The following is a 17,319-nucleotide window of genomic DNA, read 5'->3' as shown; positions in this document are numbered from 1 at the left end:
CCATCGAGCTGCTTCCCCTCCATCACTGTCATTGCCTTGATGCCATTCCTGAAGCTATGTGAATAGCCCCTCCAGCCCATCCCTACAGGATGCTTCTACAAGGAACCAAGTCCAAGTTTTCAAATAGTCCCTCTCTCCTCTGTCCCCAACCCCGTGCCCCTTCCAACTTACTAACTCCAAAACTCTTTTAAAAGTCCACATCCAAGGAGGCTGACTTCTTCATCCAAGTTATGTTAATCATCTTAATAATCAAGTCACTGACCTCCAATTTCTGATCTGTAAACCTCTGCAATAAATGTCCATGTTAATACCCAGGATAAGGTCAGTTAACACCTCAGCAAAGAGTCATCAAGATTCAAATTTTCCCTGACAAGCAGGATTCTGGACTATCTGACGATTAGGCTGCACACGAACAGACTCTCCACATACCTATTAAGTTTCATCTTGTTAGACTCAGTTAATTCTGGATAACTTTTTATCCTGTCTCTGTCACCCAATCTGTTCGCTATTCTGAAGTTTCACCTGCAAATCTTACATGTCTTTATCCAAGCCATTGAATAGATAGATATGTTAAAGGGCACAGGATCAAGGAAAGATCCCTGTGGCATTGTACTAGAGAATAATCTAACTTCACTATCTCTCCAAATCTCCCCACATCATCCACAAGTAGACACTAAGGAAGACTAAAATGGAAAAAAAAAAAAGAGCTAATGTGGATTCAGGAAGAAAGAGACAGGCTTAAGATATATGAAAGAAAATAAAAACTAAAGGCAAGTTTGCTTGCTAAAATAATGTCATAACATTTTTCCTATGAAAAACGTATCAAGGGGCAGCTAGGTGGTGCAGTGGATAGAGCACTGGCCCAGTAGTTAGAAGGTCCTGAGTTCAAATCTGGTCTCAGATCAGACATTTGATACTTGCTGTGTGACCCTGGGCAAGTCACTTAACCCCAACTGCCTTGCCAAAAAAGAAAAAAGAAAAATGTATCAAAATTTCATGTATTCAAACTTGTGATACTTATCTCTGTAGACCACTAAAACTATCTGTTCACGTTGAAGCAATGTTTAAGCAATCAGTAAGATTAAGTCTTGGGATTAAGGAAATAGTTCCATTAATGCCTTAGAAAATATTCAGAGTAACAATAATGTATATGACTGATTAAAAAAATAAACATAACAGATCTTACATGTATAAATAACTGTGTCCTTCAATAGTTAGCTTGGAAAGCTTTTAATTTATTCCAACAACATTATCATTGCTCAAAATATTTTTGGAATATCAATTTGCCAGCCTCAAAAACCAATTTCATTACTTTTGCAATCACATTTCCATCTACATACAATACAACCAGACAAACAGCCTGGGTCTAAGAATTTAGCATTCTGAAAATCAAATTCACATTCAAAGAATAAAGATTTGCACCCACTGATGATATTTAAAAGAAATCACTCTGAAGGCCATTCCAAAAAAAAAAAAAAAAAGATTTTATCAAAAGGAAAAAAAAAGGCAGTATTATGAGAATAATACATGGCAGATATATGTATACGTATAGGAATATACGTACGTACACATATACATACATACCTAGTCCTTTGTATACATTTTGAGCTCAAAAGGGAAAACTTTCATTGGGATAGATGAGTTACTTAATTTTAAATTTTAATCTACTTTTTAACTATACCACGTATATGAGTTCCTAGCATAGAAATTCACAAATAAGATTATGAATAATACAAAACTACAAGCTAAGGGGATACACTTAGGGCAAGTGAACAATAATTTAAAATATAAATATATTTTGCAAGAAAACTATGCTGCCGATTATTAATTGCCCTTTCGGTGGAAGTGCCAAGAATTCTCTTCAAAACTTGCAAACCACTCCAGAGCTTTTCTCGAAATTCAAAGGATATCATTTACACCCCTAAAATTCTAAAGTTATCCATGTTCTTCATCACCTGGAAATTCTGTATCTACTTACATTTTAGAGCACTGAAAGCTAGTTCATAGGACAAACGCTGGCAGTTTTCATCTTCAAAATCCGGCAAGGCCAGAACTGGTTCACTGCCATACTTTATCAAGACTTTGTCGGGGGCCTTTTCAATTCTAATGCCCTGAAAAATATTAGCTGCCTTCATATAAACAATGTCCTGATAGCCATTTTTTTCATTTAAACACATTACACTTCTTTCTTTGGATCCCGATTTCTCCGTATGTGTCAGCGAAGTGAGTCTGGATAATTCGTTTTTAATTTCTTCTTTGGAAAACTCCAGTTCACTTGCAGAGTTGATCATGCTTCCCAGTAATTAGAATTTCGGTAAAACAAGAGGGAATCGCAAGTCATGAATCACTGGGCTCCGCGACTGATGGTGTCCCCCACATCCTAAACATGATTTCTGCGGAGGGGGGGAGAAAAAGGATCTGGGTCAGGCAATGAAAACGCCCTTCGTGCCCGCATGAGCGATGCCCAGCTGGGGACCCTCGACGGGCTGAGGCCCACACGAGGGGATCCTTCCCGAAAGGGCCTTTTCTCCGGTGTATGGGGAAGGGGATGGGGTGGGAGGTAGTTATTAAAACCGGGGGGCGCGTAACCCAAACCTTCTCCCCGCCCAGGAGGCACAGAGCGGGAGGGGCGAGGGGCCCAACCCCCTCGGGGCCTGCTCGTCCCCACCCCTCCCCCCGCGCCGGTCCTCCCGGCCCCCCCCCCCCCCCGCCCCGGGCTGGGCGCTGGAAGCGCGGACGGACTTCGGCGAGGGGAGCGAACGTCCCCGGAGGAGGGTCACCCCTACCCAAAGAGGGAGGGTGAGGACGCTTCCCCAACCAGGGGGTGGGTGGTGTTTCCCCCAACGAAGTGAGAGGCAGCTGCCGCACTTAGCGAAAGGGCCAGACGGTTTCCACAACAGGTGGAAGACGAGACCAATCGCGGTCACAGTAGCCGGGGCCACTCCCCCGCCTCAATAGCCTCGGGACGCGTAAGAGGCGGGGCCCCGCGCGCGCCCCGCTCTGCACACGGCCCCACAGTCCCTCCCCCTTGCCCTCCTCGGGCCGGCGGGCGGGGCCCCGGGAGGCCGTTTCATTCAAATATAGACGGTGCCACTACGCTCCTCCGCATGGGAGCGGCCCCCGAGCTTTCGCCCGCTGGTCCCGCTGCCAGGTGAACCCCCAAAACTTAGAGACCTAGTCCTAGCTCCTGGTCCCTCTGCGTCTCTGGGAGCTGAAGGAGACAGAAGGATGAGTGGATCCGGCTGTGGAGAGAACGCCTCAAGGACAGGTTTCCCCCTTCTCTTAGGAAATCGCACCGTCCGGCGCCCGATCTCCATAGTAACTGGGCGGGCTCCGCCCAGGTGATGCCAGAGTCTGCAAGCGCTTCCCACGCCCTCTTCTTGCTTCTTCTCTGTAGGAGCATCCCTCCCTGGCGTGGGTCTCTGCCCCTCGTCTTGTCTTTTCTCTTTCCCTTTCTTTTCCTATGCCCACATCCCTCTCCATTTCTCCCATGATCCCTCCTTTCCGCCCCCTTTCCTCCCACGCGAGATACCTTCCGACACTTGCAGCCAAATAAAAGTATAAGCCCTGGGTCTGTATCCAAGATCTTGAGTGAGGACCCCTCACCTTCTTTCACCAAAATAAATAAATAAGTACATGAGTCCCTCTTTCCCAGGTTCCATTACCAGTCTTCTTAAGGATCTTGCCTTAAACCCAAATCACTCTGGCTGTCATTGATTGGCCAACAATAGTCCCAGCCAAGCCCCACTTTGTTTGGGCCCTGATTGGCTCAGAGTGAATGTAAATCGCAATTGTTTCTGTTTTAGCTAGAAGCCCTGAGGGTCTTCCCCTCCCAGATTGATTTTTTTTTTTCTTTAACTAGGTAAAGAGGCCATTTTCTGCCTCATTTCTTACCTACCCTTAATTACTGAATAGGCTCTGCCTCAGTCAAACTGAGACCTGTTGAAGACCTTAGCTTGAAAAGACCAAGATCCTCCGTTGCATCTGGGGCCGTCTCCAGTGGTCCTGATTCATATCTGCCCACTGGACCCAGATGGCTCTGGAGGAGTGACGCTGGTGACTTTGCACAGCTCTCCCTCACTTAAATCCAACACTTGCGTGTCTTGGCATTACCTTCCTGAAGTCGAAGTACTGTTCCAGAACAAAGGACAAACAACATCAGTCTTACTTCCTGCCCCTGTGGAGTGGCCACAGTAATGTTTTAAAATCTCCTGTAGGACTGGACCAAGTCTTTAAAAAACATCAAGTGCAGAGTAAGAAGTTCAGGAAATATTTGTTGAATAAATGAGCATTAACTTAAAAAAGAAAAAAATCATGAAGAGGTAGATTTAAAAAATGATATTTGTTTCTGCTTTCCCCCCAATGAAGTATTAAATAGGTGCTCCAAACCATACGCTCTAACAACTCTTCCCGTTTCTGGGTAGTCCATCAGTTACCTTGTCTTCCCCTGTAACATCTCTTGAATCTGAGCCCTTCTCTCAACTCACCCTCCAGTGAGGAGCTCATTGTGAGAGATGATCTCTAAGAAGTGAAGCCTCCTCAAAGGGTTAATAGTTTTTGTTAATAGTTCTCACAAAGGGCAGCAATTAGGAGATCACTGGTCATTTGAAGAGAGATAAGATCAGAAGCCAGATAGTAAGAAGAGTGGGAGGAGAGAAATTGGAGGCACCTGTTGTAGATGGCCTTCTCAAGGAATTTAATTGTATTGTTGAAACACACTCCCTTCTGACCTTGTCAAAACCCCCTCAGACCCTGTTTTTAAGCAAGGAGCAGAGGGAGTATAATGGCCCTACCTCCCCAACCTAAACTGCAGGACTTCCCGCCTTTTCTTGTCTCCGGGCAAACTTGTGTACTCTGTTGCTGGGGGAGATTTCTGTGAATAGATTGTGCCCCCTGAAGCCCAACCAGTGGAATAAAGGGGAAGGGGGTTTTGGGTGGAAGAACTCGAGTTAGGGTATAAATAAGCTTTGCTTTCTGTAACCAACTTGTACCAGTATGTGTCCTCCCTGGCTGGCACCATTAGGGCAACCAAGGGACGGTACCCTTTCTCATGAGAAAGCAATAAACGCCTTTCTGCTTTCAAGGTACCCAAGTCTTTGTTTTGAATTTGAGTAGTGGTCTCTGTCCCACACATCATCATCTCTCACCTATATTGTGGCCTCCTAGTTGTATCCCTCACTTCATCTCTTTCCCATTGCAATTCATCTTCCAGGAAAGCTGCCAAAGTTTATACCCACGCCCAGATCTCACCATGGTACTTCCCTACTCAATACATTCCAGGAGCCCCTATTGCCTGTGTTTGGCTTTTTAAAGTCCCTCACAATCTACTATCAATCTATCTTTACAGTACACTATGTGGCACTCTGTAGTCCAGCCAAATTGTCCTCTCTGTTCCTCATCACATCTCCATCACGCCCCCCCCCCCCCCCACACTTTTGCTCTGGGCCTCCCCCATACCCAGAATTCACTCTCTCCTATTTTGTACCACATGGAATCCTTTTAGACACAGCCCTAGCACCACCTTCTACACAAAGCCTTTCCTGTTCCCATAACCCAACTCCAGGAGCCCTTCCTCATTTTAACTACCTTGTTTTAATCTGTGCATATGCATGTATATTTACAAGTTTTCTCTCACACAAAATATAAGCTCTTTGAGAACAATGATTGTTTAATATTTTTGTCTTTGTATTCCCAGTGCCTAAACCCTTATCTGGGGCAGCTAGGTGGCACAGTGGATAGAGTACTGAGCCTGAAGCCAGGAAGATTCATCTTCCTGAGTTCAAATCTGGCCTCAGACACTTGATAGCTGTGTGACCCTGGGCAAGTCAATTAATCCTGTTTGCCTCAGTTCCTCCTCTGTAAAATGAGTTGGAGAAGGAAATGACAAACCACTTCAGTATCTTTGCCAAGAAAAACCCAAATGGGGTCACCAGGAGTTAGGACTGAATAACAACAAATTCATTATCTGGAACATAAAAGGAGATTAATAAATGCTTGATTGATAGACTCATATCACTGCAGGTATATAAAGACATAGAGGGTTTATAGGACTAAGAGCTAGTGTTTGTCCTCCAGGAGCTCTCTCACTTTTAGGTGGTTCAAGGGATATTCAAAGACAAAAATGAAACCAATCCCTGACTTCAAGGAACTCACATTCTCCTGGAATCACACATATTGGTTAGATGTTTTCTTAACACAGGAATGGTGCTAAGGGCATTTAAGATGACTACATGTTTTTTCTCTGTATATCTTTTAATATTTGAGAGCTTTTTCTATGCCCAAAGGGCTATAAAACTGTGTATACAACATTCATAGCAGGTCCTTTAGTGGTGGCAAAGAATTGGAAATTGAGGGGATGCCCATCAATTGGGGAACAGCTGACCAAGTTATGGTATATGATTGTGATGGAATTATATTGTGTTATTACAAGAAATGATGAGCAGAATGCTATCAGAAAAACCTGGAAAGACTTACATGAACTGATGCAAAGCGAAGTGAGCAGAACCAGGTGTACACAGTAACAACAATATTTATGATGATCAGCAGTGAATGACTTAGCTATTTTCAGCATTACAGTGATCAAAGAAGGACTTGTGATGAAAAATCTATCCATCTCCAGAGAAAGAAATGATGGAGTCTGAATGCAGATCAAAACATACCCTTTTTTAACTTTATTTTTCTTGATTTCTTCTGATCTGTGTTTCATGACAACACATGTATAGCCTATATCTTCTCAATGAGGAAGGAGGAAGGAAGGGAGGGAGAAAGAGAATTTGAAACTCGAAAAATTTTGAAAAATGAATGTCAAAAATTGTTTTTACATGTAATTTGGGGGGAAATAAAATATCAAATAAATTTAAATATAAATTTAAATTTAAAAGGCTATATGAGCTCTCGATCCAAATCTGGGTTTCTTTATACCATTAAAGGTAGTCGAAACTGATACAGATTATTAAGTATATGTGTACCCTTATTGAACAATTACATAAACTAAACTTTGAAAACTGAAGGAGTAAGGTTAGGACATTTTGTAGTTTGAATGTGGAAGTTAATGACTTCCAGTTTCTAATCTCTAAGTTACATGTCCAAATATTGAAAATTAGTTTTTTTCTCTTACCATATGTCAATTTTATCAATTTTGATGGCCTCCAGCTCGCTGAACTTTGTTGGCAGGAATCATCAGGAGTCTATTGAACTGACTTTAATGCCAATTGAAATACTTTACCTGATTTTATAGGTCCTCTCTAATTTCTCTTAGATCTCATCTGTGTAGGCATGAAAATATGGAAGGTCACGTGCTGAAAAACAGAAGAAAAAATGTAAAAGTGATGTGAAAAATTAGTTTTAAAAATAACACCTTTTGCCTTAGCTACTAAGGCTTTTTCTAAAATGTTTTTCAAGTCAGGATTAAAATTTGGGGAGATATAGCCAACTATAAAGAAAATATGTTATAATTTGTTTTTTAAAATGAAAGGGGCTGGGAAGGTATAGGAGGTAGTAAATATCTGTCATCCCTGCTACTGGGGAGATCAAGGCTGATGGAGCATTTGAGTTTGGGACATCTAGGCTGTAGTCAGGTTAAAGCCTATTAGGGTATCTGTGCTACTTCTGGCACCAATACTGTGAGCCCTGAGATTACCAACCAATTTAAGCGGGGGAAAATTGGTCCAAGTCTGAAACAAAGTAGTAGTCCATTAGTGGCCGTTGTACTTCTAGCCTGGGTGAGATAGAGAAACCCAGTGGGTGGTTGGAGCCAAACAGAGCAAGCTAGAGTTAAGAGAATCAGGAATCAAACAGAAGTTTAATTTCTTTTTTTTAATTAATAAATTTATTTATTTTTTGTTTTCAACATTTACTTCCACGAGATTTTGAGTTCCAAATTTTCACCCCATCTCGTCTCTCCCCCCACCCCAAGATGGCATGCATTCTGAATACCCCTTCCCCTAGTCTGCCTTCTCTTCTATCTCTATCCCCCTTCTCCTATTCCCTTCCCCTTCTATTTTCCTGTAGGGCAGGATGGATTTCTGTACCCCATTTCCTGTATTTCTTATTTCCCAGTTGCTTGTGAAAACATTTTTTTTTAAACATGTGTTTTTAAAACTTTGGGTTCCAAATTTTCTCCCTTCCTCCCTCCTCACCCACCCTTATTGAAAAGGCAAGCAACTCAATATAGGCTATACATGTGCAGTTATGCAAAACACTTCCATAGTAGACATGTTGTGAAAAACTAACTCTATTTTCCTTAATCCTATCCTGCCCCCCACCATTTATTCTATTCTTTCTCTTGACCCTGTCCCTCCTCAGAATTATTTCCTTCTGATTACCTCCTTTCCCAATCTGCCCTCATCTCTATCATCCCCCTACTCTCTTGTCCCCTTCCCCTCCCTATTTTCCTGTAGGGTAAGACAGATTTCCATACCCAATTGAGTGTGCATGTTATTCCCTCCTTAAGTCAAATCCTGTGAGAATAAGATTCACTCATTCCCTCTCACCTTTCCCCATTTCCCCTCCACTGTAAGAGCCTTTTCTTTTCTGTTTTTTGTGAGATAATTTACCCCGTTCTACCTCTCCCTTTCTCCTTCTCCTAGTATAATCCTCTCTCACCCCTTAATTTTATTCTCCAGATATGACCCCTTCATCTTCAACTCACCCTGTGCCACCTATCTATCTCTCTATCTTATCTATCTATCTATCTATATCTATATATACATACATATAATTTTTTCCGTCCAACTACCCTAATACTGACAAAGGTCTCATGAGTTACAAATATCATCTTTCCATTCAGGAATGTAAACAGTTCAACCTTAATAAGTCTCTTATGATTTCTCTTTCCTGTTTACCTCTTCATGTTCCACTTGAGTCTTGTATTTGAAAGTCGAATTTGCTATTCAGCTCTGGTCTTTTCATCAAGAATGCTTGAAAGTCCTCTATTTCACTGAATGACCATTTTTTCCCCTGAAGGATTATACTCAGTTTTGCTGGGTAGGTGATTCTTGGTTGTAATCCTATCTCCTTTGTCCTCTGGAATATTATATTCCATGCCCTGTGGTCCCTTAATGTAGAAGCTGCTAAATCTTGTGTTATCCTGATTGTGTTTCTACAATATTTGAATTGTTTCTTTCTGGCTACTTGCAATATTTTCTCCTTGACCTGGGAACACTGGAATTTAGCTACAATATTCCTAGGAGTTTTCCTTTGGGGATCTCTTTCAGGAGGAGATCGATGGATTCTTTCAATTTCTATTTTGCCTTCTGGTTCTAAAATATCAGGGCAGTTTTCCTTAATAATTTCTTGAAAGATTATGTCTAGGCTCTTTTTTTGATCATGGCTTTCAGATAGTCCAATAATTTTTAAATTCTCTCTCCTGGATCTATTTTCCAGGTCAGTTGTTTTTCCAATGAGATATTTCACATTATTTTCTAAATTTTCATTCTTTTAGATTTGTTTTACAGTGTCTTGATTTCTCATAATAGCTTCCAATTGCTCTATTTTAATTTTTAAGGAAGTATTTTCTTCAGTAAGCTTTTGGATTTCTTTTTCCATTTGGCCAATTTTGCTTTTTAGGGTATTCTTCTCCTTATTGGCTTTTTGGACCTCTTTTGCCATTTGGGTTAGGCTATTTTTTAAGGTGTTATTTTCTTCAGTGTTTTTTTGGTTCTCCTTTAGCAAGCTGTTGACTTGTTTTTCATGATTTTCTTGCATCACTCTCAGTTTTTCCTCTACTTCTCTTACTTGCTTCTCAAAATCCCTTTTGAGTTCTTCCAAGGCCTGGGACTGATTCATATTTTTCTTGGAGACTTTGGATATGGGAGCTTTGACTTTGTTGTCTTCTTCTGGTTGTATGTTTTGACTCTTTTTGTGCTGCTTACTCATGATCCCGGCCAATTACTTGAGTTTTAAACTCTTTGTTAAGGTAAGAGTCTGCTTGCAATGTGGAGAATGTACTGTCCCAAGCTTTGGGGGTTTGTACAGCTGTTTTCAGAGATACTTTTAGGGACCTGAAAATTTTCAGTTCTTCCAGGGTGCTATGATAAGGGGTGAGGTGTTTCCTCTCTACCACCACAACAAGCTCCACCATGCCCGCATTCCTCCTCACCCCAGGACCGCCCCTCAGAACTGTGACCCAGATCCAAGCATGGGCAAAGCAAGAGATTCCTGCCTCAGACCTGGCAGAGAGATCCCTGCAATCCCCCTTTGATCGGCCACTCGATTTCCCCTCAGTCTATGGGCAGGAAGCTCAGGAAACAGCCATTGCCCCAGGCCATGTGCTCGGGACTTGTGGCTGAGACCTAGCTCTTCTCTCACCACAGTCACAGACTTTTCCCACTGACCTTCTAAGTTATCTTTGGCATTCAAGGGTTGAGAAGTCTAGAAATTGCCACAGCTGCCTGCAATTCAGTCCTCTGAGGCCTGCTCTAGGTTCACTGTGGCCTGCGTGCCCACGCAGCACTGCGCTGCTCTCCCAGCTTGGCGCGATATACCTTTCTGATCAACCATCCAGGTTGTCTTTGGCTGGAAATTTGTTTCACTCTGTCTTATTGTGGGTTCTGCTGCTTTAGAATTTGTTTAGAGCCATTTTTATAGGTATTTGGAGGGGTTTGGGGAGAGAGCTCAAGCAAGTCACTGATTTCCCTCCACTATCTTGGCTCCACCCAGAAGTTTAATTTCAAAGTGAGAGAAAAGGCTTACAAGCAAGAAGGCAAACTAGACAAATGTGCTGGGGCCCCACTTCTAGTGATGGGACCCAAGGCAGTGTGGGGAGATCTCGATATGTAAACCAATGGCTACACAGTGATCTGTAGCCAGGACAGTGAGGGGTAACAACAATGAGACAAGTTTGATTCATAGCAGGTTCCATGACCAAAGCATGATTACTTATCTGAGCTCAGAGAATACCTGGTACTGGTCAAAGCAATACAATTATTATGTGATTTTTCCAGAGGGTGAGATCATCCAGAGGATGAGCACAAAGGATTGTTGTTATGCCAAGCTCAGGGCACAGCTTGTTTGCTGGGCCTTAGCTCTGAAAACTGAGTGTCTCCTAATATCTTGACATGATATATACATATACATATACATATACATATACATATACACATGCATATACATATACATATATATATGCATACACACATACACATACATGTATATAAGTATGTATTTTTATACCACAAATTGCACAAATAAGGGTCCCTAGTAATTTAGCAACTATTCATTTTAGTCATCAAAAAAGCATCTAGAAAGGGGGAAGAAGGGAACAAGCATTTGTTAAGAGCCCACTGTGTGTCAGACACTGTGCTAAATGCTTTACAAATATTATTTCATTTGATCCTCACAACAACCCTGGGAAGCAGTTGCTATTATTATTCTCATACTACATACAGTTGAGGAAACTAAGGTAGAGATTAAGCAATTTGCCCAGAACCATATAGCTAGAAAGTATCTGAGGCTGGATTAGAACTCAGGTCTTCCTGACTCCAGGCCCAGTGCTTTATCCATCTGCTCAATGCTAGGTATGTTTTGCTTAATGTTTTAATAAGTTGAGAGAGACTGGATATATTTTCTGGAAATTTAATACAAAGTTTTAGTTTTAAACTAAGATAAAATAACCAAATTTACTCAATCTTCTAAAACTTTTAGAATGAAAAAGCTCCATGGTAATAGATTCATTTTTCATGTCTGTAATTTTCATACTTTTTTAGATTTGTTCATAACTTTGTTTATAGTAGGAAGACAAAGTTTATTTTCCTTGCCTTTCAACTTCCATTCAAATAAACCGGAATTAAGTTTTCTGTTTTGTTTAGCAGTCTGCTTTCTAATGCTATGGAGAAGGTCTTGTTCTGTATAGAATATTCCCTTTACATTCCCCTGCAACTGGATTATAGTATGCACTCACTAAATAAGAGGTGAGGCAACAATAGATAAGGTAAAGTACCTCAGCAGTCACATTAAATCCAACTGTATTGGTCAAATACATCCCCAAGTGGATATTAGTAACTCTCTAAGAGTCTAAGCGTAGAGAATATAATGACCAGCATTTATTAGAGGGAGTTTCTTCACTGGACAGTTCTCTCATCAATGAAATCCCAGGTCCAGTCCACATCTTTTTTTCTTTCCCTTTTTTTTTAATTTCCAGGTGAAAAATAAAATATCATTAGGGTTGGACTACTCCAGAGCTACTAGCATTCTAGAAGTGCATGGAAGCACGAGAATTTCTGCATTTTAGTCATAATAGCTCATCCCTACCCCTGGACAAAAACTGCTCTTTCCAAGGATCTCTTAATTGCTCAATCCAATGGGCTTTTCTCAGTCCTCATTCTTTTTGACCTATCTGTAGCAATTGGCCCAGCTCTTGGATACTTGGTCTTCCTTGGCTTTTCCCAACTCTGCTATGTCCTGGTTCTCCTACCTGTCTGTCTACTTTTAGTCTGCTTTGTTGGATCATCTATATCCCACCCTCTAAGTATGGGTGGTGAAACAATAAGTCAGTTAGTTGACATGCCCTTACAAAAATCAATGGTAATATCTATTTGGTTACATTTTTTCCAGAGTAAGAAATAGAAAGAGTCGAGGGGGTAACAAACTTTTCAGTGGTAGGATGGAAAATGGTGGCAGTGAAAAAATATAGTTGGGTCTGAAGCCAACTAGTTATAGTAAGGCCTAACCCAGGGGTGGGGAACCTGTGGCCTTGAGGCCACATGTGGCCTTCTAGGTCCTCGAGTACAGCCTTTTGACTGAGTCCAAGTTTTACAGAACAAATCCTTTTGTTAAGGGGATTTGTTCTGTGAAGTTTGGATTCAGTCTAAGGGCCACACTTGAGGACCTAGAGGGCTACATGTGGCCTTGAGGCCGCAGGTTCCCCACCCCTGGACCAATTAGGATAGCCTGGTCTTAGGGCAGAAGTTACAAAACTCATTTAGGGCCTGATCCTTGGAAGTTCAATGAGACAATTGTTAATTCTTCAACTGTGAGGGGGTTTTTATGTTGTCCCATATATTAGTGTAGTCATTACGTATGTTGTTCCCTTGGATTTGCTTTCTTTGCTCTGTATTAATTCACAGAAGTCTTCATGTTTCTCTGAATTCTTCACATTTTGGTCTTTTTATACTGGGCAAAAATATGGAAGACTACTAGGTGGCATAGCAAATAAAGTCCAGGACTTAGGAATCATGAACTGAGTTCAAATCCAGTCTCAGACATTTGTTGGGTTTTGTCTCTGGGAAACTGAATTTGCCTTAGCCCCTTCCTTATCTGTCAAGTGGGGAAAATAATAGCCCTTCCTCTTGGGGTTTTTGCATCAAATAAAATAATATATATGAAGTACTTTGCAAACCTTGAAGTGTTATATAAATACTTATTATTATTATATTCCATTTTCTGCACACAAATTTGTTCAACCATTCCCCAATTGATGGGGAATACTCTTTGTTTCCAGATTTTTGCTACCACAAAACTGCTGCTATGAATATAATATATATCAAACTATCTTTCCAAACTTATTTCACATTGCTCCCACCTACATCCATAACCCAGACCAAAGTTCACTACTTGTTTTTCTCATGAGATTTATCTCCAGCTTCCTTGCTTTTTGTCATACCCATCATGCTCTCCTTACAATTTTGCCTCTTGGAATCGCTAGCTTCTTTCAAGGCTCATGAATGACCTCATTTTGTGGTTCCCCCAGTTGTAGTTCAATTTATTTTGTATATTATACTTTGTATTGATTATCTGTGTATATGTCATTATCTGCCTAGTAGAATGTAAGTTCCTTGAGGGTCAGACCTGTTTGTTTATCCAAAGTGTCACATGGATCTATTGGCCCTATTTTTTTAAAATAGTTTAATCAATCACTTAGATGATTTGAATGTCAAGTTTTCAGATGACAAGAAGGTAGAAAGAAGGATAGCTAATGGGCAGCTTAGTGGCAAAGTAGATGGAGCATTGGGCCTCAGCATCAGGACAACCTTAGTTGAACTCTGGCCTCAAATGCAATGATCTAAGACAATTCCGAAAGACTCATAATGGAATATGCTATCCATGTCTAGAGAAAGAACTATGGAGTCTGAATGCAGATCAATGCATATTATTTTCTTTTTTGTTTGTTTGTTTTTTCTTTCTCATGGTTTTTCCTTTTTGCTCTGATTCTTCTTTCACAACATGAGTAATGTGGAAATATGTTAAATATGATTATACATGTATAGCCTATATTAGATTGTTTGCTGTCTGGTGAGGGTGTGGGGAAGGGAGGGAGAAAAAATTTGGAACACAAAATCTTATAAAAGCGAATGTTGAAAACTAAAAATAAATAAATAAATGAATATTTTTTTTAAAAAGAAAGAAATCTGGCCTCAGACATTTACTAGCTGTGTGACTCTCTGTTTGCCTCGGTCTTCTCAACTGTAAAATGGGGATAGTAATAGCACCTATCTCCCAGTTTTGTCGTGAGGATCAAATGAGATAATATTTTTAAAGTGCTTAGCACAGAGCCTGGCATGGGCCAGGTCACCTAATAGGCACCTAATAAATGCTTCTTTCTTTCCTAATATATTAGATGACAAAATTGAGGTGCTTTTTTAAAGTGAATTGAATATAAACCCACAAAATAAAATTTTTTTAATTGTATTTTCTTATTCTAAGTTTTATGGTTTGCCAGTATAAGAGTAGGGATCTACCCCATTCCAATCAAACACAGAAGTCCTAGGCTTCTCCACTGAATCAATCACCCCCACCTTAATTAATATAACCCATAAGGTACTATATACTTGGATGCTTTTATCAAGGAAGAATGCCCCTTTGAGTTTCAAAAAAAAATTTTAAAGGTTCAAAGCAATAGCTCCTTATTGTCTCTAGGATAAAATATCAATTCCTCAGTCTGACATGTAAGGCTCTCCATCATCCAACTGCAACCTACCTTTCTGACCATGTTTCATATTACTCTGCTTCACATACTTTACAATTCAGCCAAATTGAATACTAGTTGTTTCCTGACCTTGATATTTCATTTCCCATCTCTGTGCAATAATAAGATGCCTCGGGGCAGCTAGGTGGTGCAGGGGGTAGAGCACCGGCCCTGAAGTCAGGAGGACCTGAGTTCAAATCTGGCCTCAGACCAAACACTTGACACTTACCAGCTGTGTGACCCTGGGCAAGTCACTTAACCCCAATTGCCTTAAAAAAAAAATAAGATACCTGAAATGTGCTCCTGCCTCATCTCCACTTGTCAAAATCCTTATCTTCAAGGATCACCTCAGGTACCACCTCCTCTGAGAAGTTGTCCTAGATCACCCTTGATCTCTCCTCAAATTCCCTCATACCCATTCATATCCAGACTATAAGTTAATTGAAGGTAGGGACAGTTTCCCTTTTGTCTTTGTATTTCCTGCTACCAAGAGGCAAAATGGAGCAGTGGAAAGGAAAGCAGTCTCCCAGCAAGGAAGCTTTCAAGTCCCTCTGACTACCTCTCAGTAGTCTAAGAAACTCTCTAAGATTCTAGGTCACAGAGAAGGGATTGACCCCACTGGTAGAAATATAGGTCACCTATCATGAAATCACAGGTCCAATTCCTTGACCTAATGCTATGATTTGCATGTAGTAGATGTTTGAATTATATCAGCTAATACTTTTGGGTATGATCATTCAACCAGATCTGGAGCATTCTAAAAATACTCTCATCCAATCACTGTACCTTGATCTCATCTACAAGAATATATTGAGAATCTCTGTCAAGTACCTTACTGAAACTTATATATGACATTTCTCTAATCTCCCAGTCTGGTAACCCTGGCACAAAATAAGTGAGGATACTCTATATATTTGTTCTTAACGAACCCATACTGGTCCTTAATGATCACCATTTCCCTTTCTAATTCCTCCCAAACTACTCATTCATTCTAAAATGCTTCCTGGGAATCTATATCAAGATGACCATAACACCTACCAAAATCAGAATAACATTTGCTCATCTTTTAGCTCTCCAGCACCTCTCTCTTCTCCAACAACTTCTTTATGTCCATCAATAACAGACAAGCAATCACATACACAGGTTATTTCAGTTCTTTGGAAGGTCCTTGGTCTGGTCCAGGTGATTTCAACTCACTGCAGGCAAATAGGTGATTTCTTTCATGCCTTCACTTCAGTTTCAATTCCCTACCAACCATAATTGTTCTGTCCTTTTCTGTCTGAATATTATGGTTCTTGCTGGGAAAAACAGGCAGAACAGCAACTGAGTAGTTAATTACACTTTCTCTGTTACCACGAGCAGTAGCCCTAACACTTCACTGTTAGTACTCAAAACCAACATTGATTTTAAAAAGAAAGCCCTCTAGGTGGAACTCAAATACTAAGTCATTCTCAAGGATCCCTGCAGGCTACAGATTAACTTTGAAAACCACATATTAACCTTATCTATGTTCAATTGTTTTTTATTGATTTTATTAAACATTTCCCATAAGGATGTGTGATCTCTAGACTTTGAAATCAACTCTTCCAAAGTCTAGTATAGACATACCTTGGCTTACATCTGATATTGCTGTCCTCATCCATCATGTTATAGAAGACTGAATCTCATTCAATAAAACAGCAATGCCTTTTTTTTTTTCAAGAGAGGGAAATTCAATGATGACTTAGACACAGACTTTTGGGGAAATATTTAGCTCAATAAAATAAATATGTAAATCTGTCCCAACTTTCCCAATTCTTTGCTTATGTCAGTCATTTCCAATCAATCATTTGACAAGCAATTTGCTCTTATAAATTGAGAATATAATTCTAAAGCAATAAGACTAAAGACAAACACTTTAACATTTCTGAGTCATGTATTTAAGAAAATTTGAAGTATGTGAATTTTCTATACATTAACTAAATGGTATTTACTAGCCCCTAACAAAGATTCTTAGATTTAAATTTGGTATAGATATGTATGCATAGATATATAGATATTTAATTTAGTTTACAATAATTTTCTTTGCCCCTTATCTTTGTATTTAAATTAGAACTGATGCCATTTGCCACTCTATCGCATCTTTAAGGCATTTAGAGATTCTTCAATGAAAGGTTCTATAAATTCAAATTCAAAAGTAATATCTTCTATTTGTTTGAATAGGCAAAAAGTGATTTTCTGTCATTTGATTATATATCTTAAATAAAATGCCCAATTGTCCTAACATATTAAAAGACTCATTTGTATGGAAAGCAAATGTTTTCATGTTTCAAGGATGTGTCATTTTGCTGGTGCAGTCCTTTCTCCTTTGATACAGGTTACTGACAAAAATTTCATCACTTTGTAGCCAGCCTCATCATGAACCTTTCCAACTTTAG

At 40.2% G+C, this 17,319-nt stretch overlaps 1 protein-coding gene across 1 annotated transcript in view; it reads right to left on the bottom strand.

Annotated features, from left to right (window-relative positions):
* Positions 1-2,903, bottom strand: part of NSUN7 (NOP2/Sun RNA methyltransferase family member 7) — a 76,551-nt gene extending 73,648 nt beyond the window's left edge. The window contains exons 1-2 of the mRNA XM_027836407.1: positions 2,787-2,903; positions 1,979-2,393 (exon numbers count right to left, since the gene is read on the bottom strand). Of these exons, the coding sequence (XP_027692208.1) occupies positions 1,979-2,291 (313 nt within the window). The 5' untranslated portion in view covers positions 2,292-2,393; positions 2,787-2,903. The remainder of the gene's footprint in view (positions 1-1,978; positions 2,394-2,786) is intronic.
* Between the last annotated feature and the right edge of the window lie 14,416 nt (positions 2,904-17,319).

Source organism: Vombatus ursinus, unplaced genomic scaffold (assembly GCF_900497805.2).
Source record: "Vombatus ursinus unplaced genomic scaffold, bare-nosed wombat genome assembly UNPS02014818.1, whole genome shotgun sequence".
In the NCBI taxonomy this organism is placed as follows: Eukaryota; Metazoa; Chordata; class Mammalia; order Diprotodontia; family Vombatidae; genus Vombatus; species Vombatus ursinus.
Note: the sequence above shows the minus strand (reverse complement) of the source record. Positions and strands in the feature narration are given on the sequence as shown.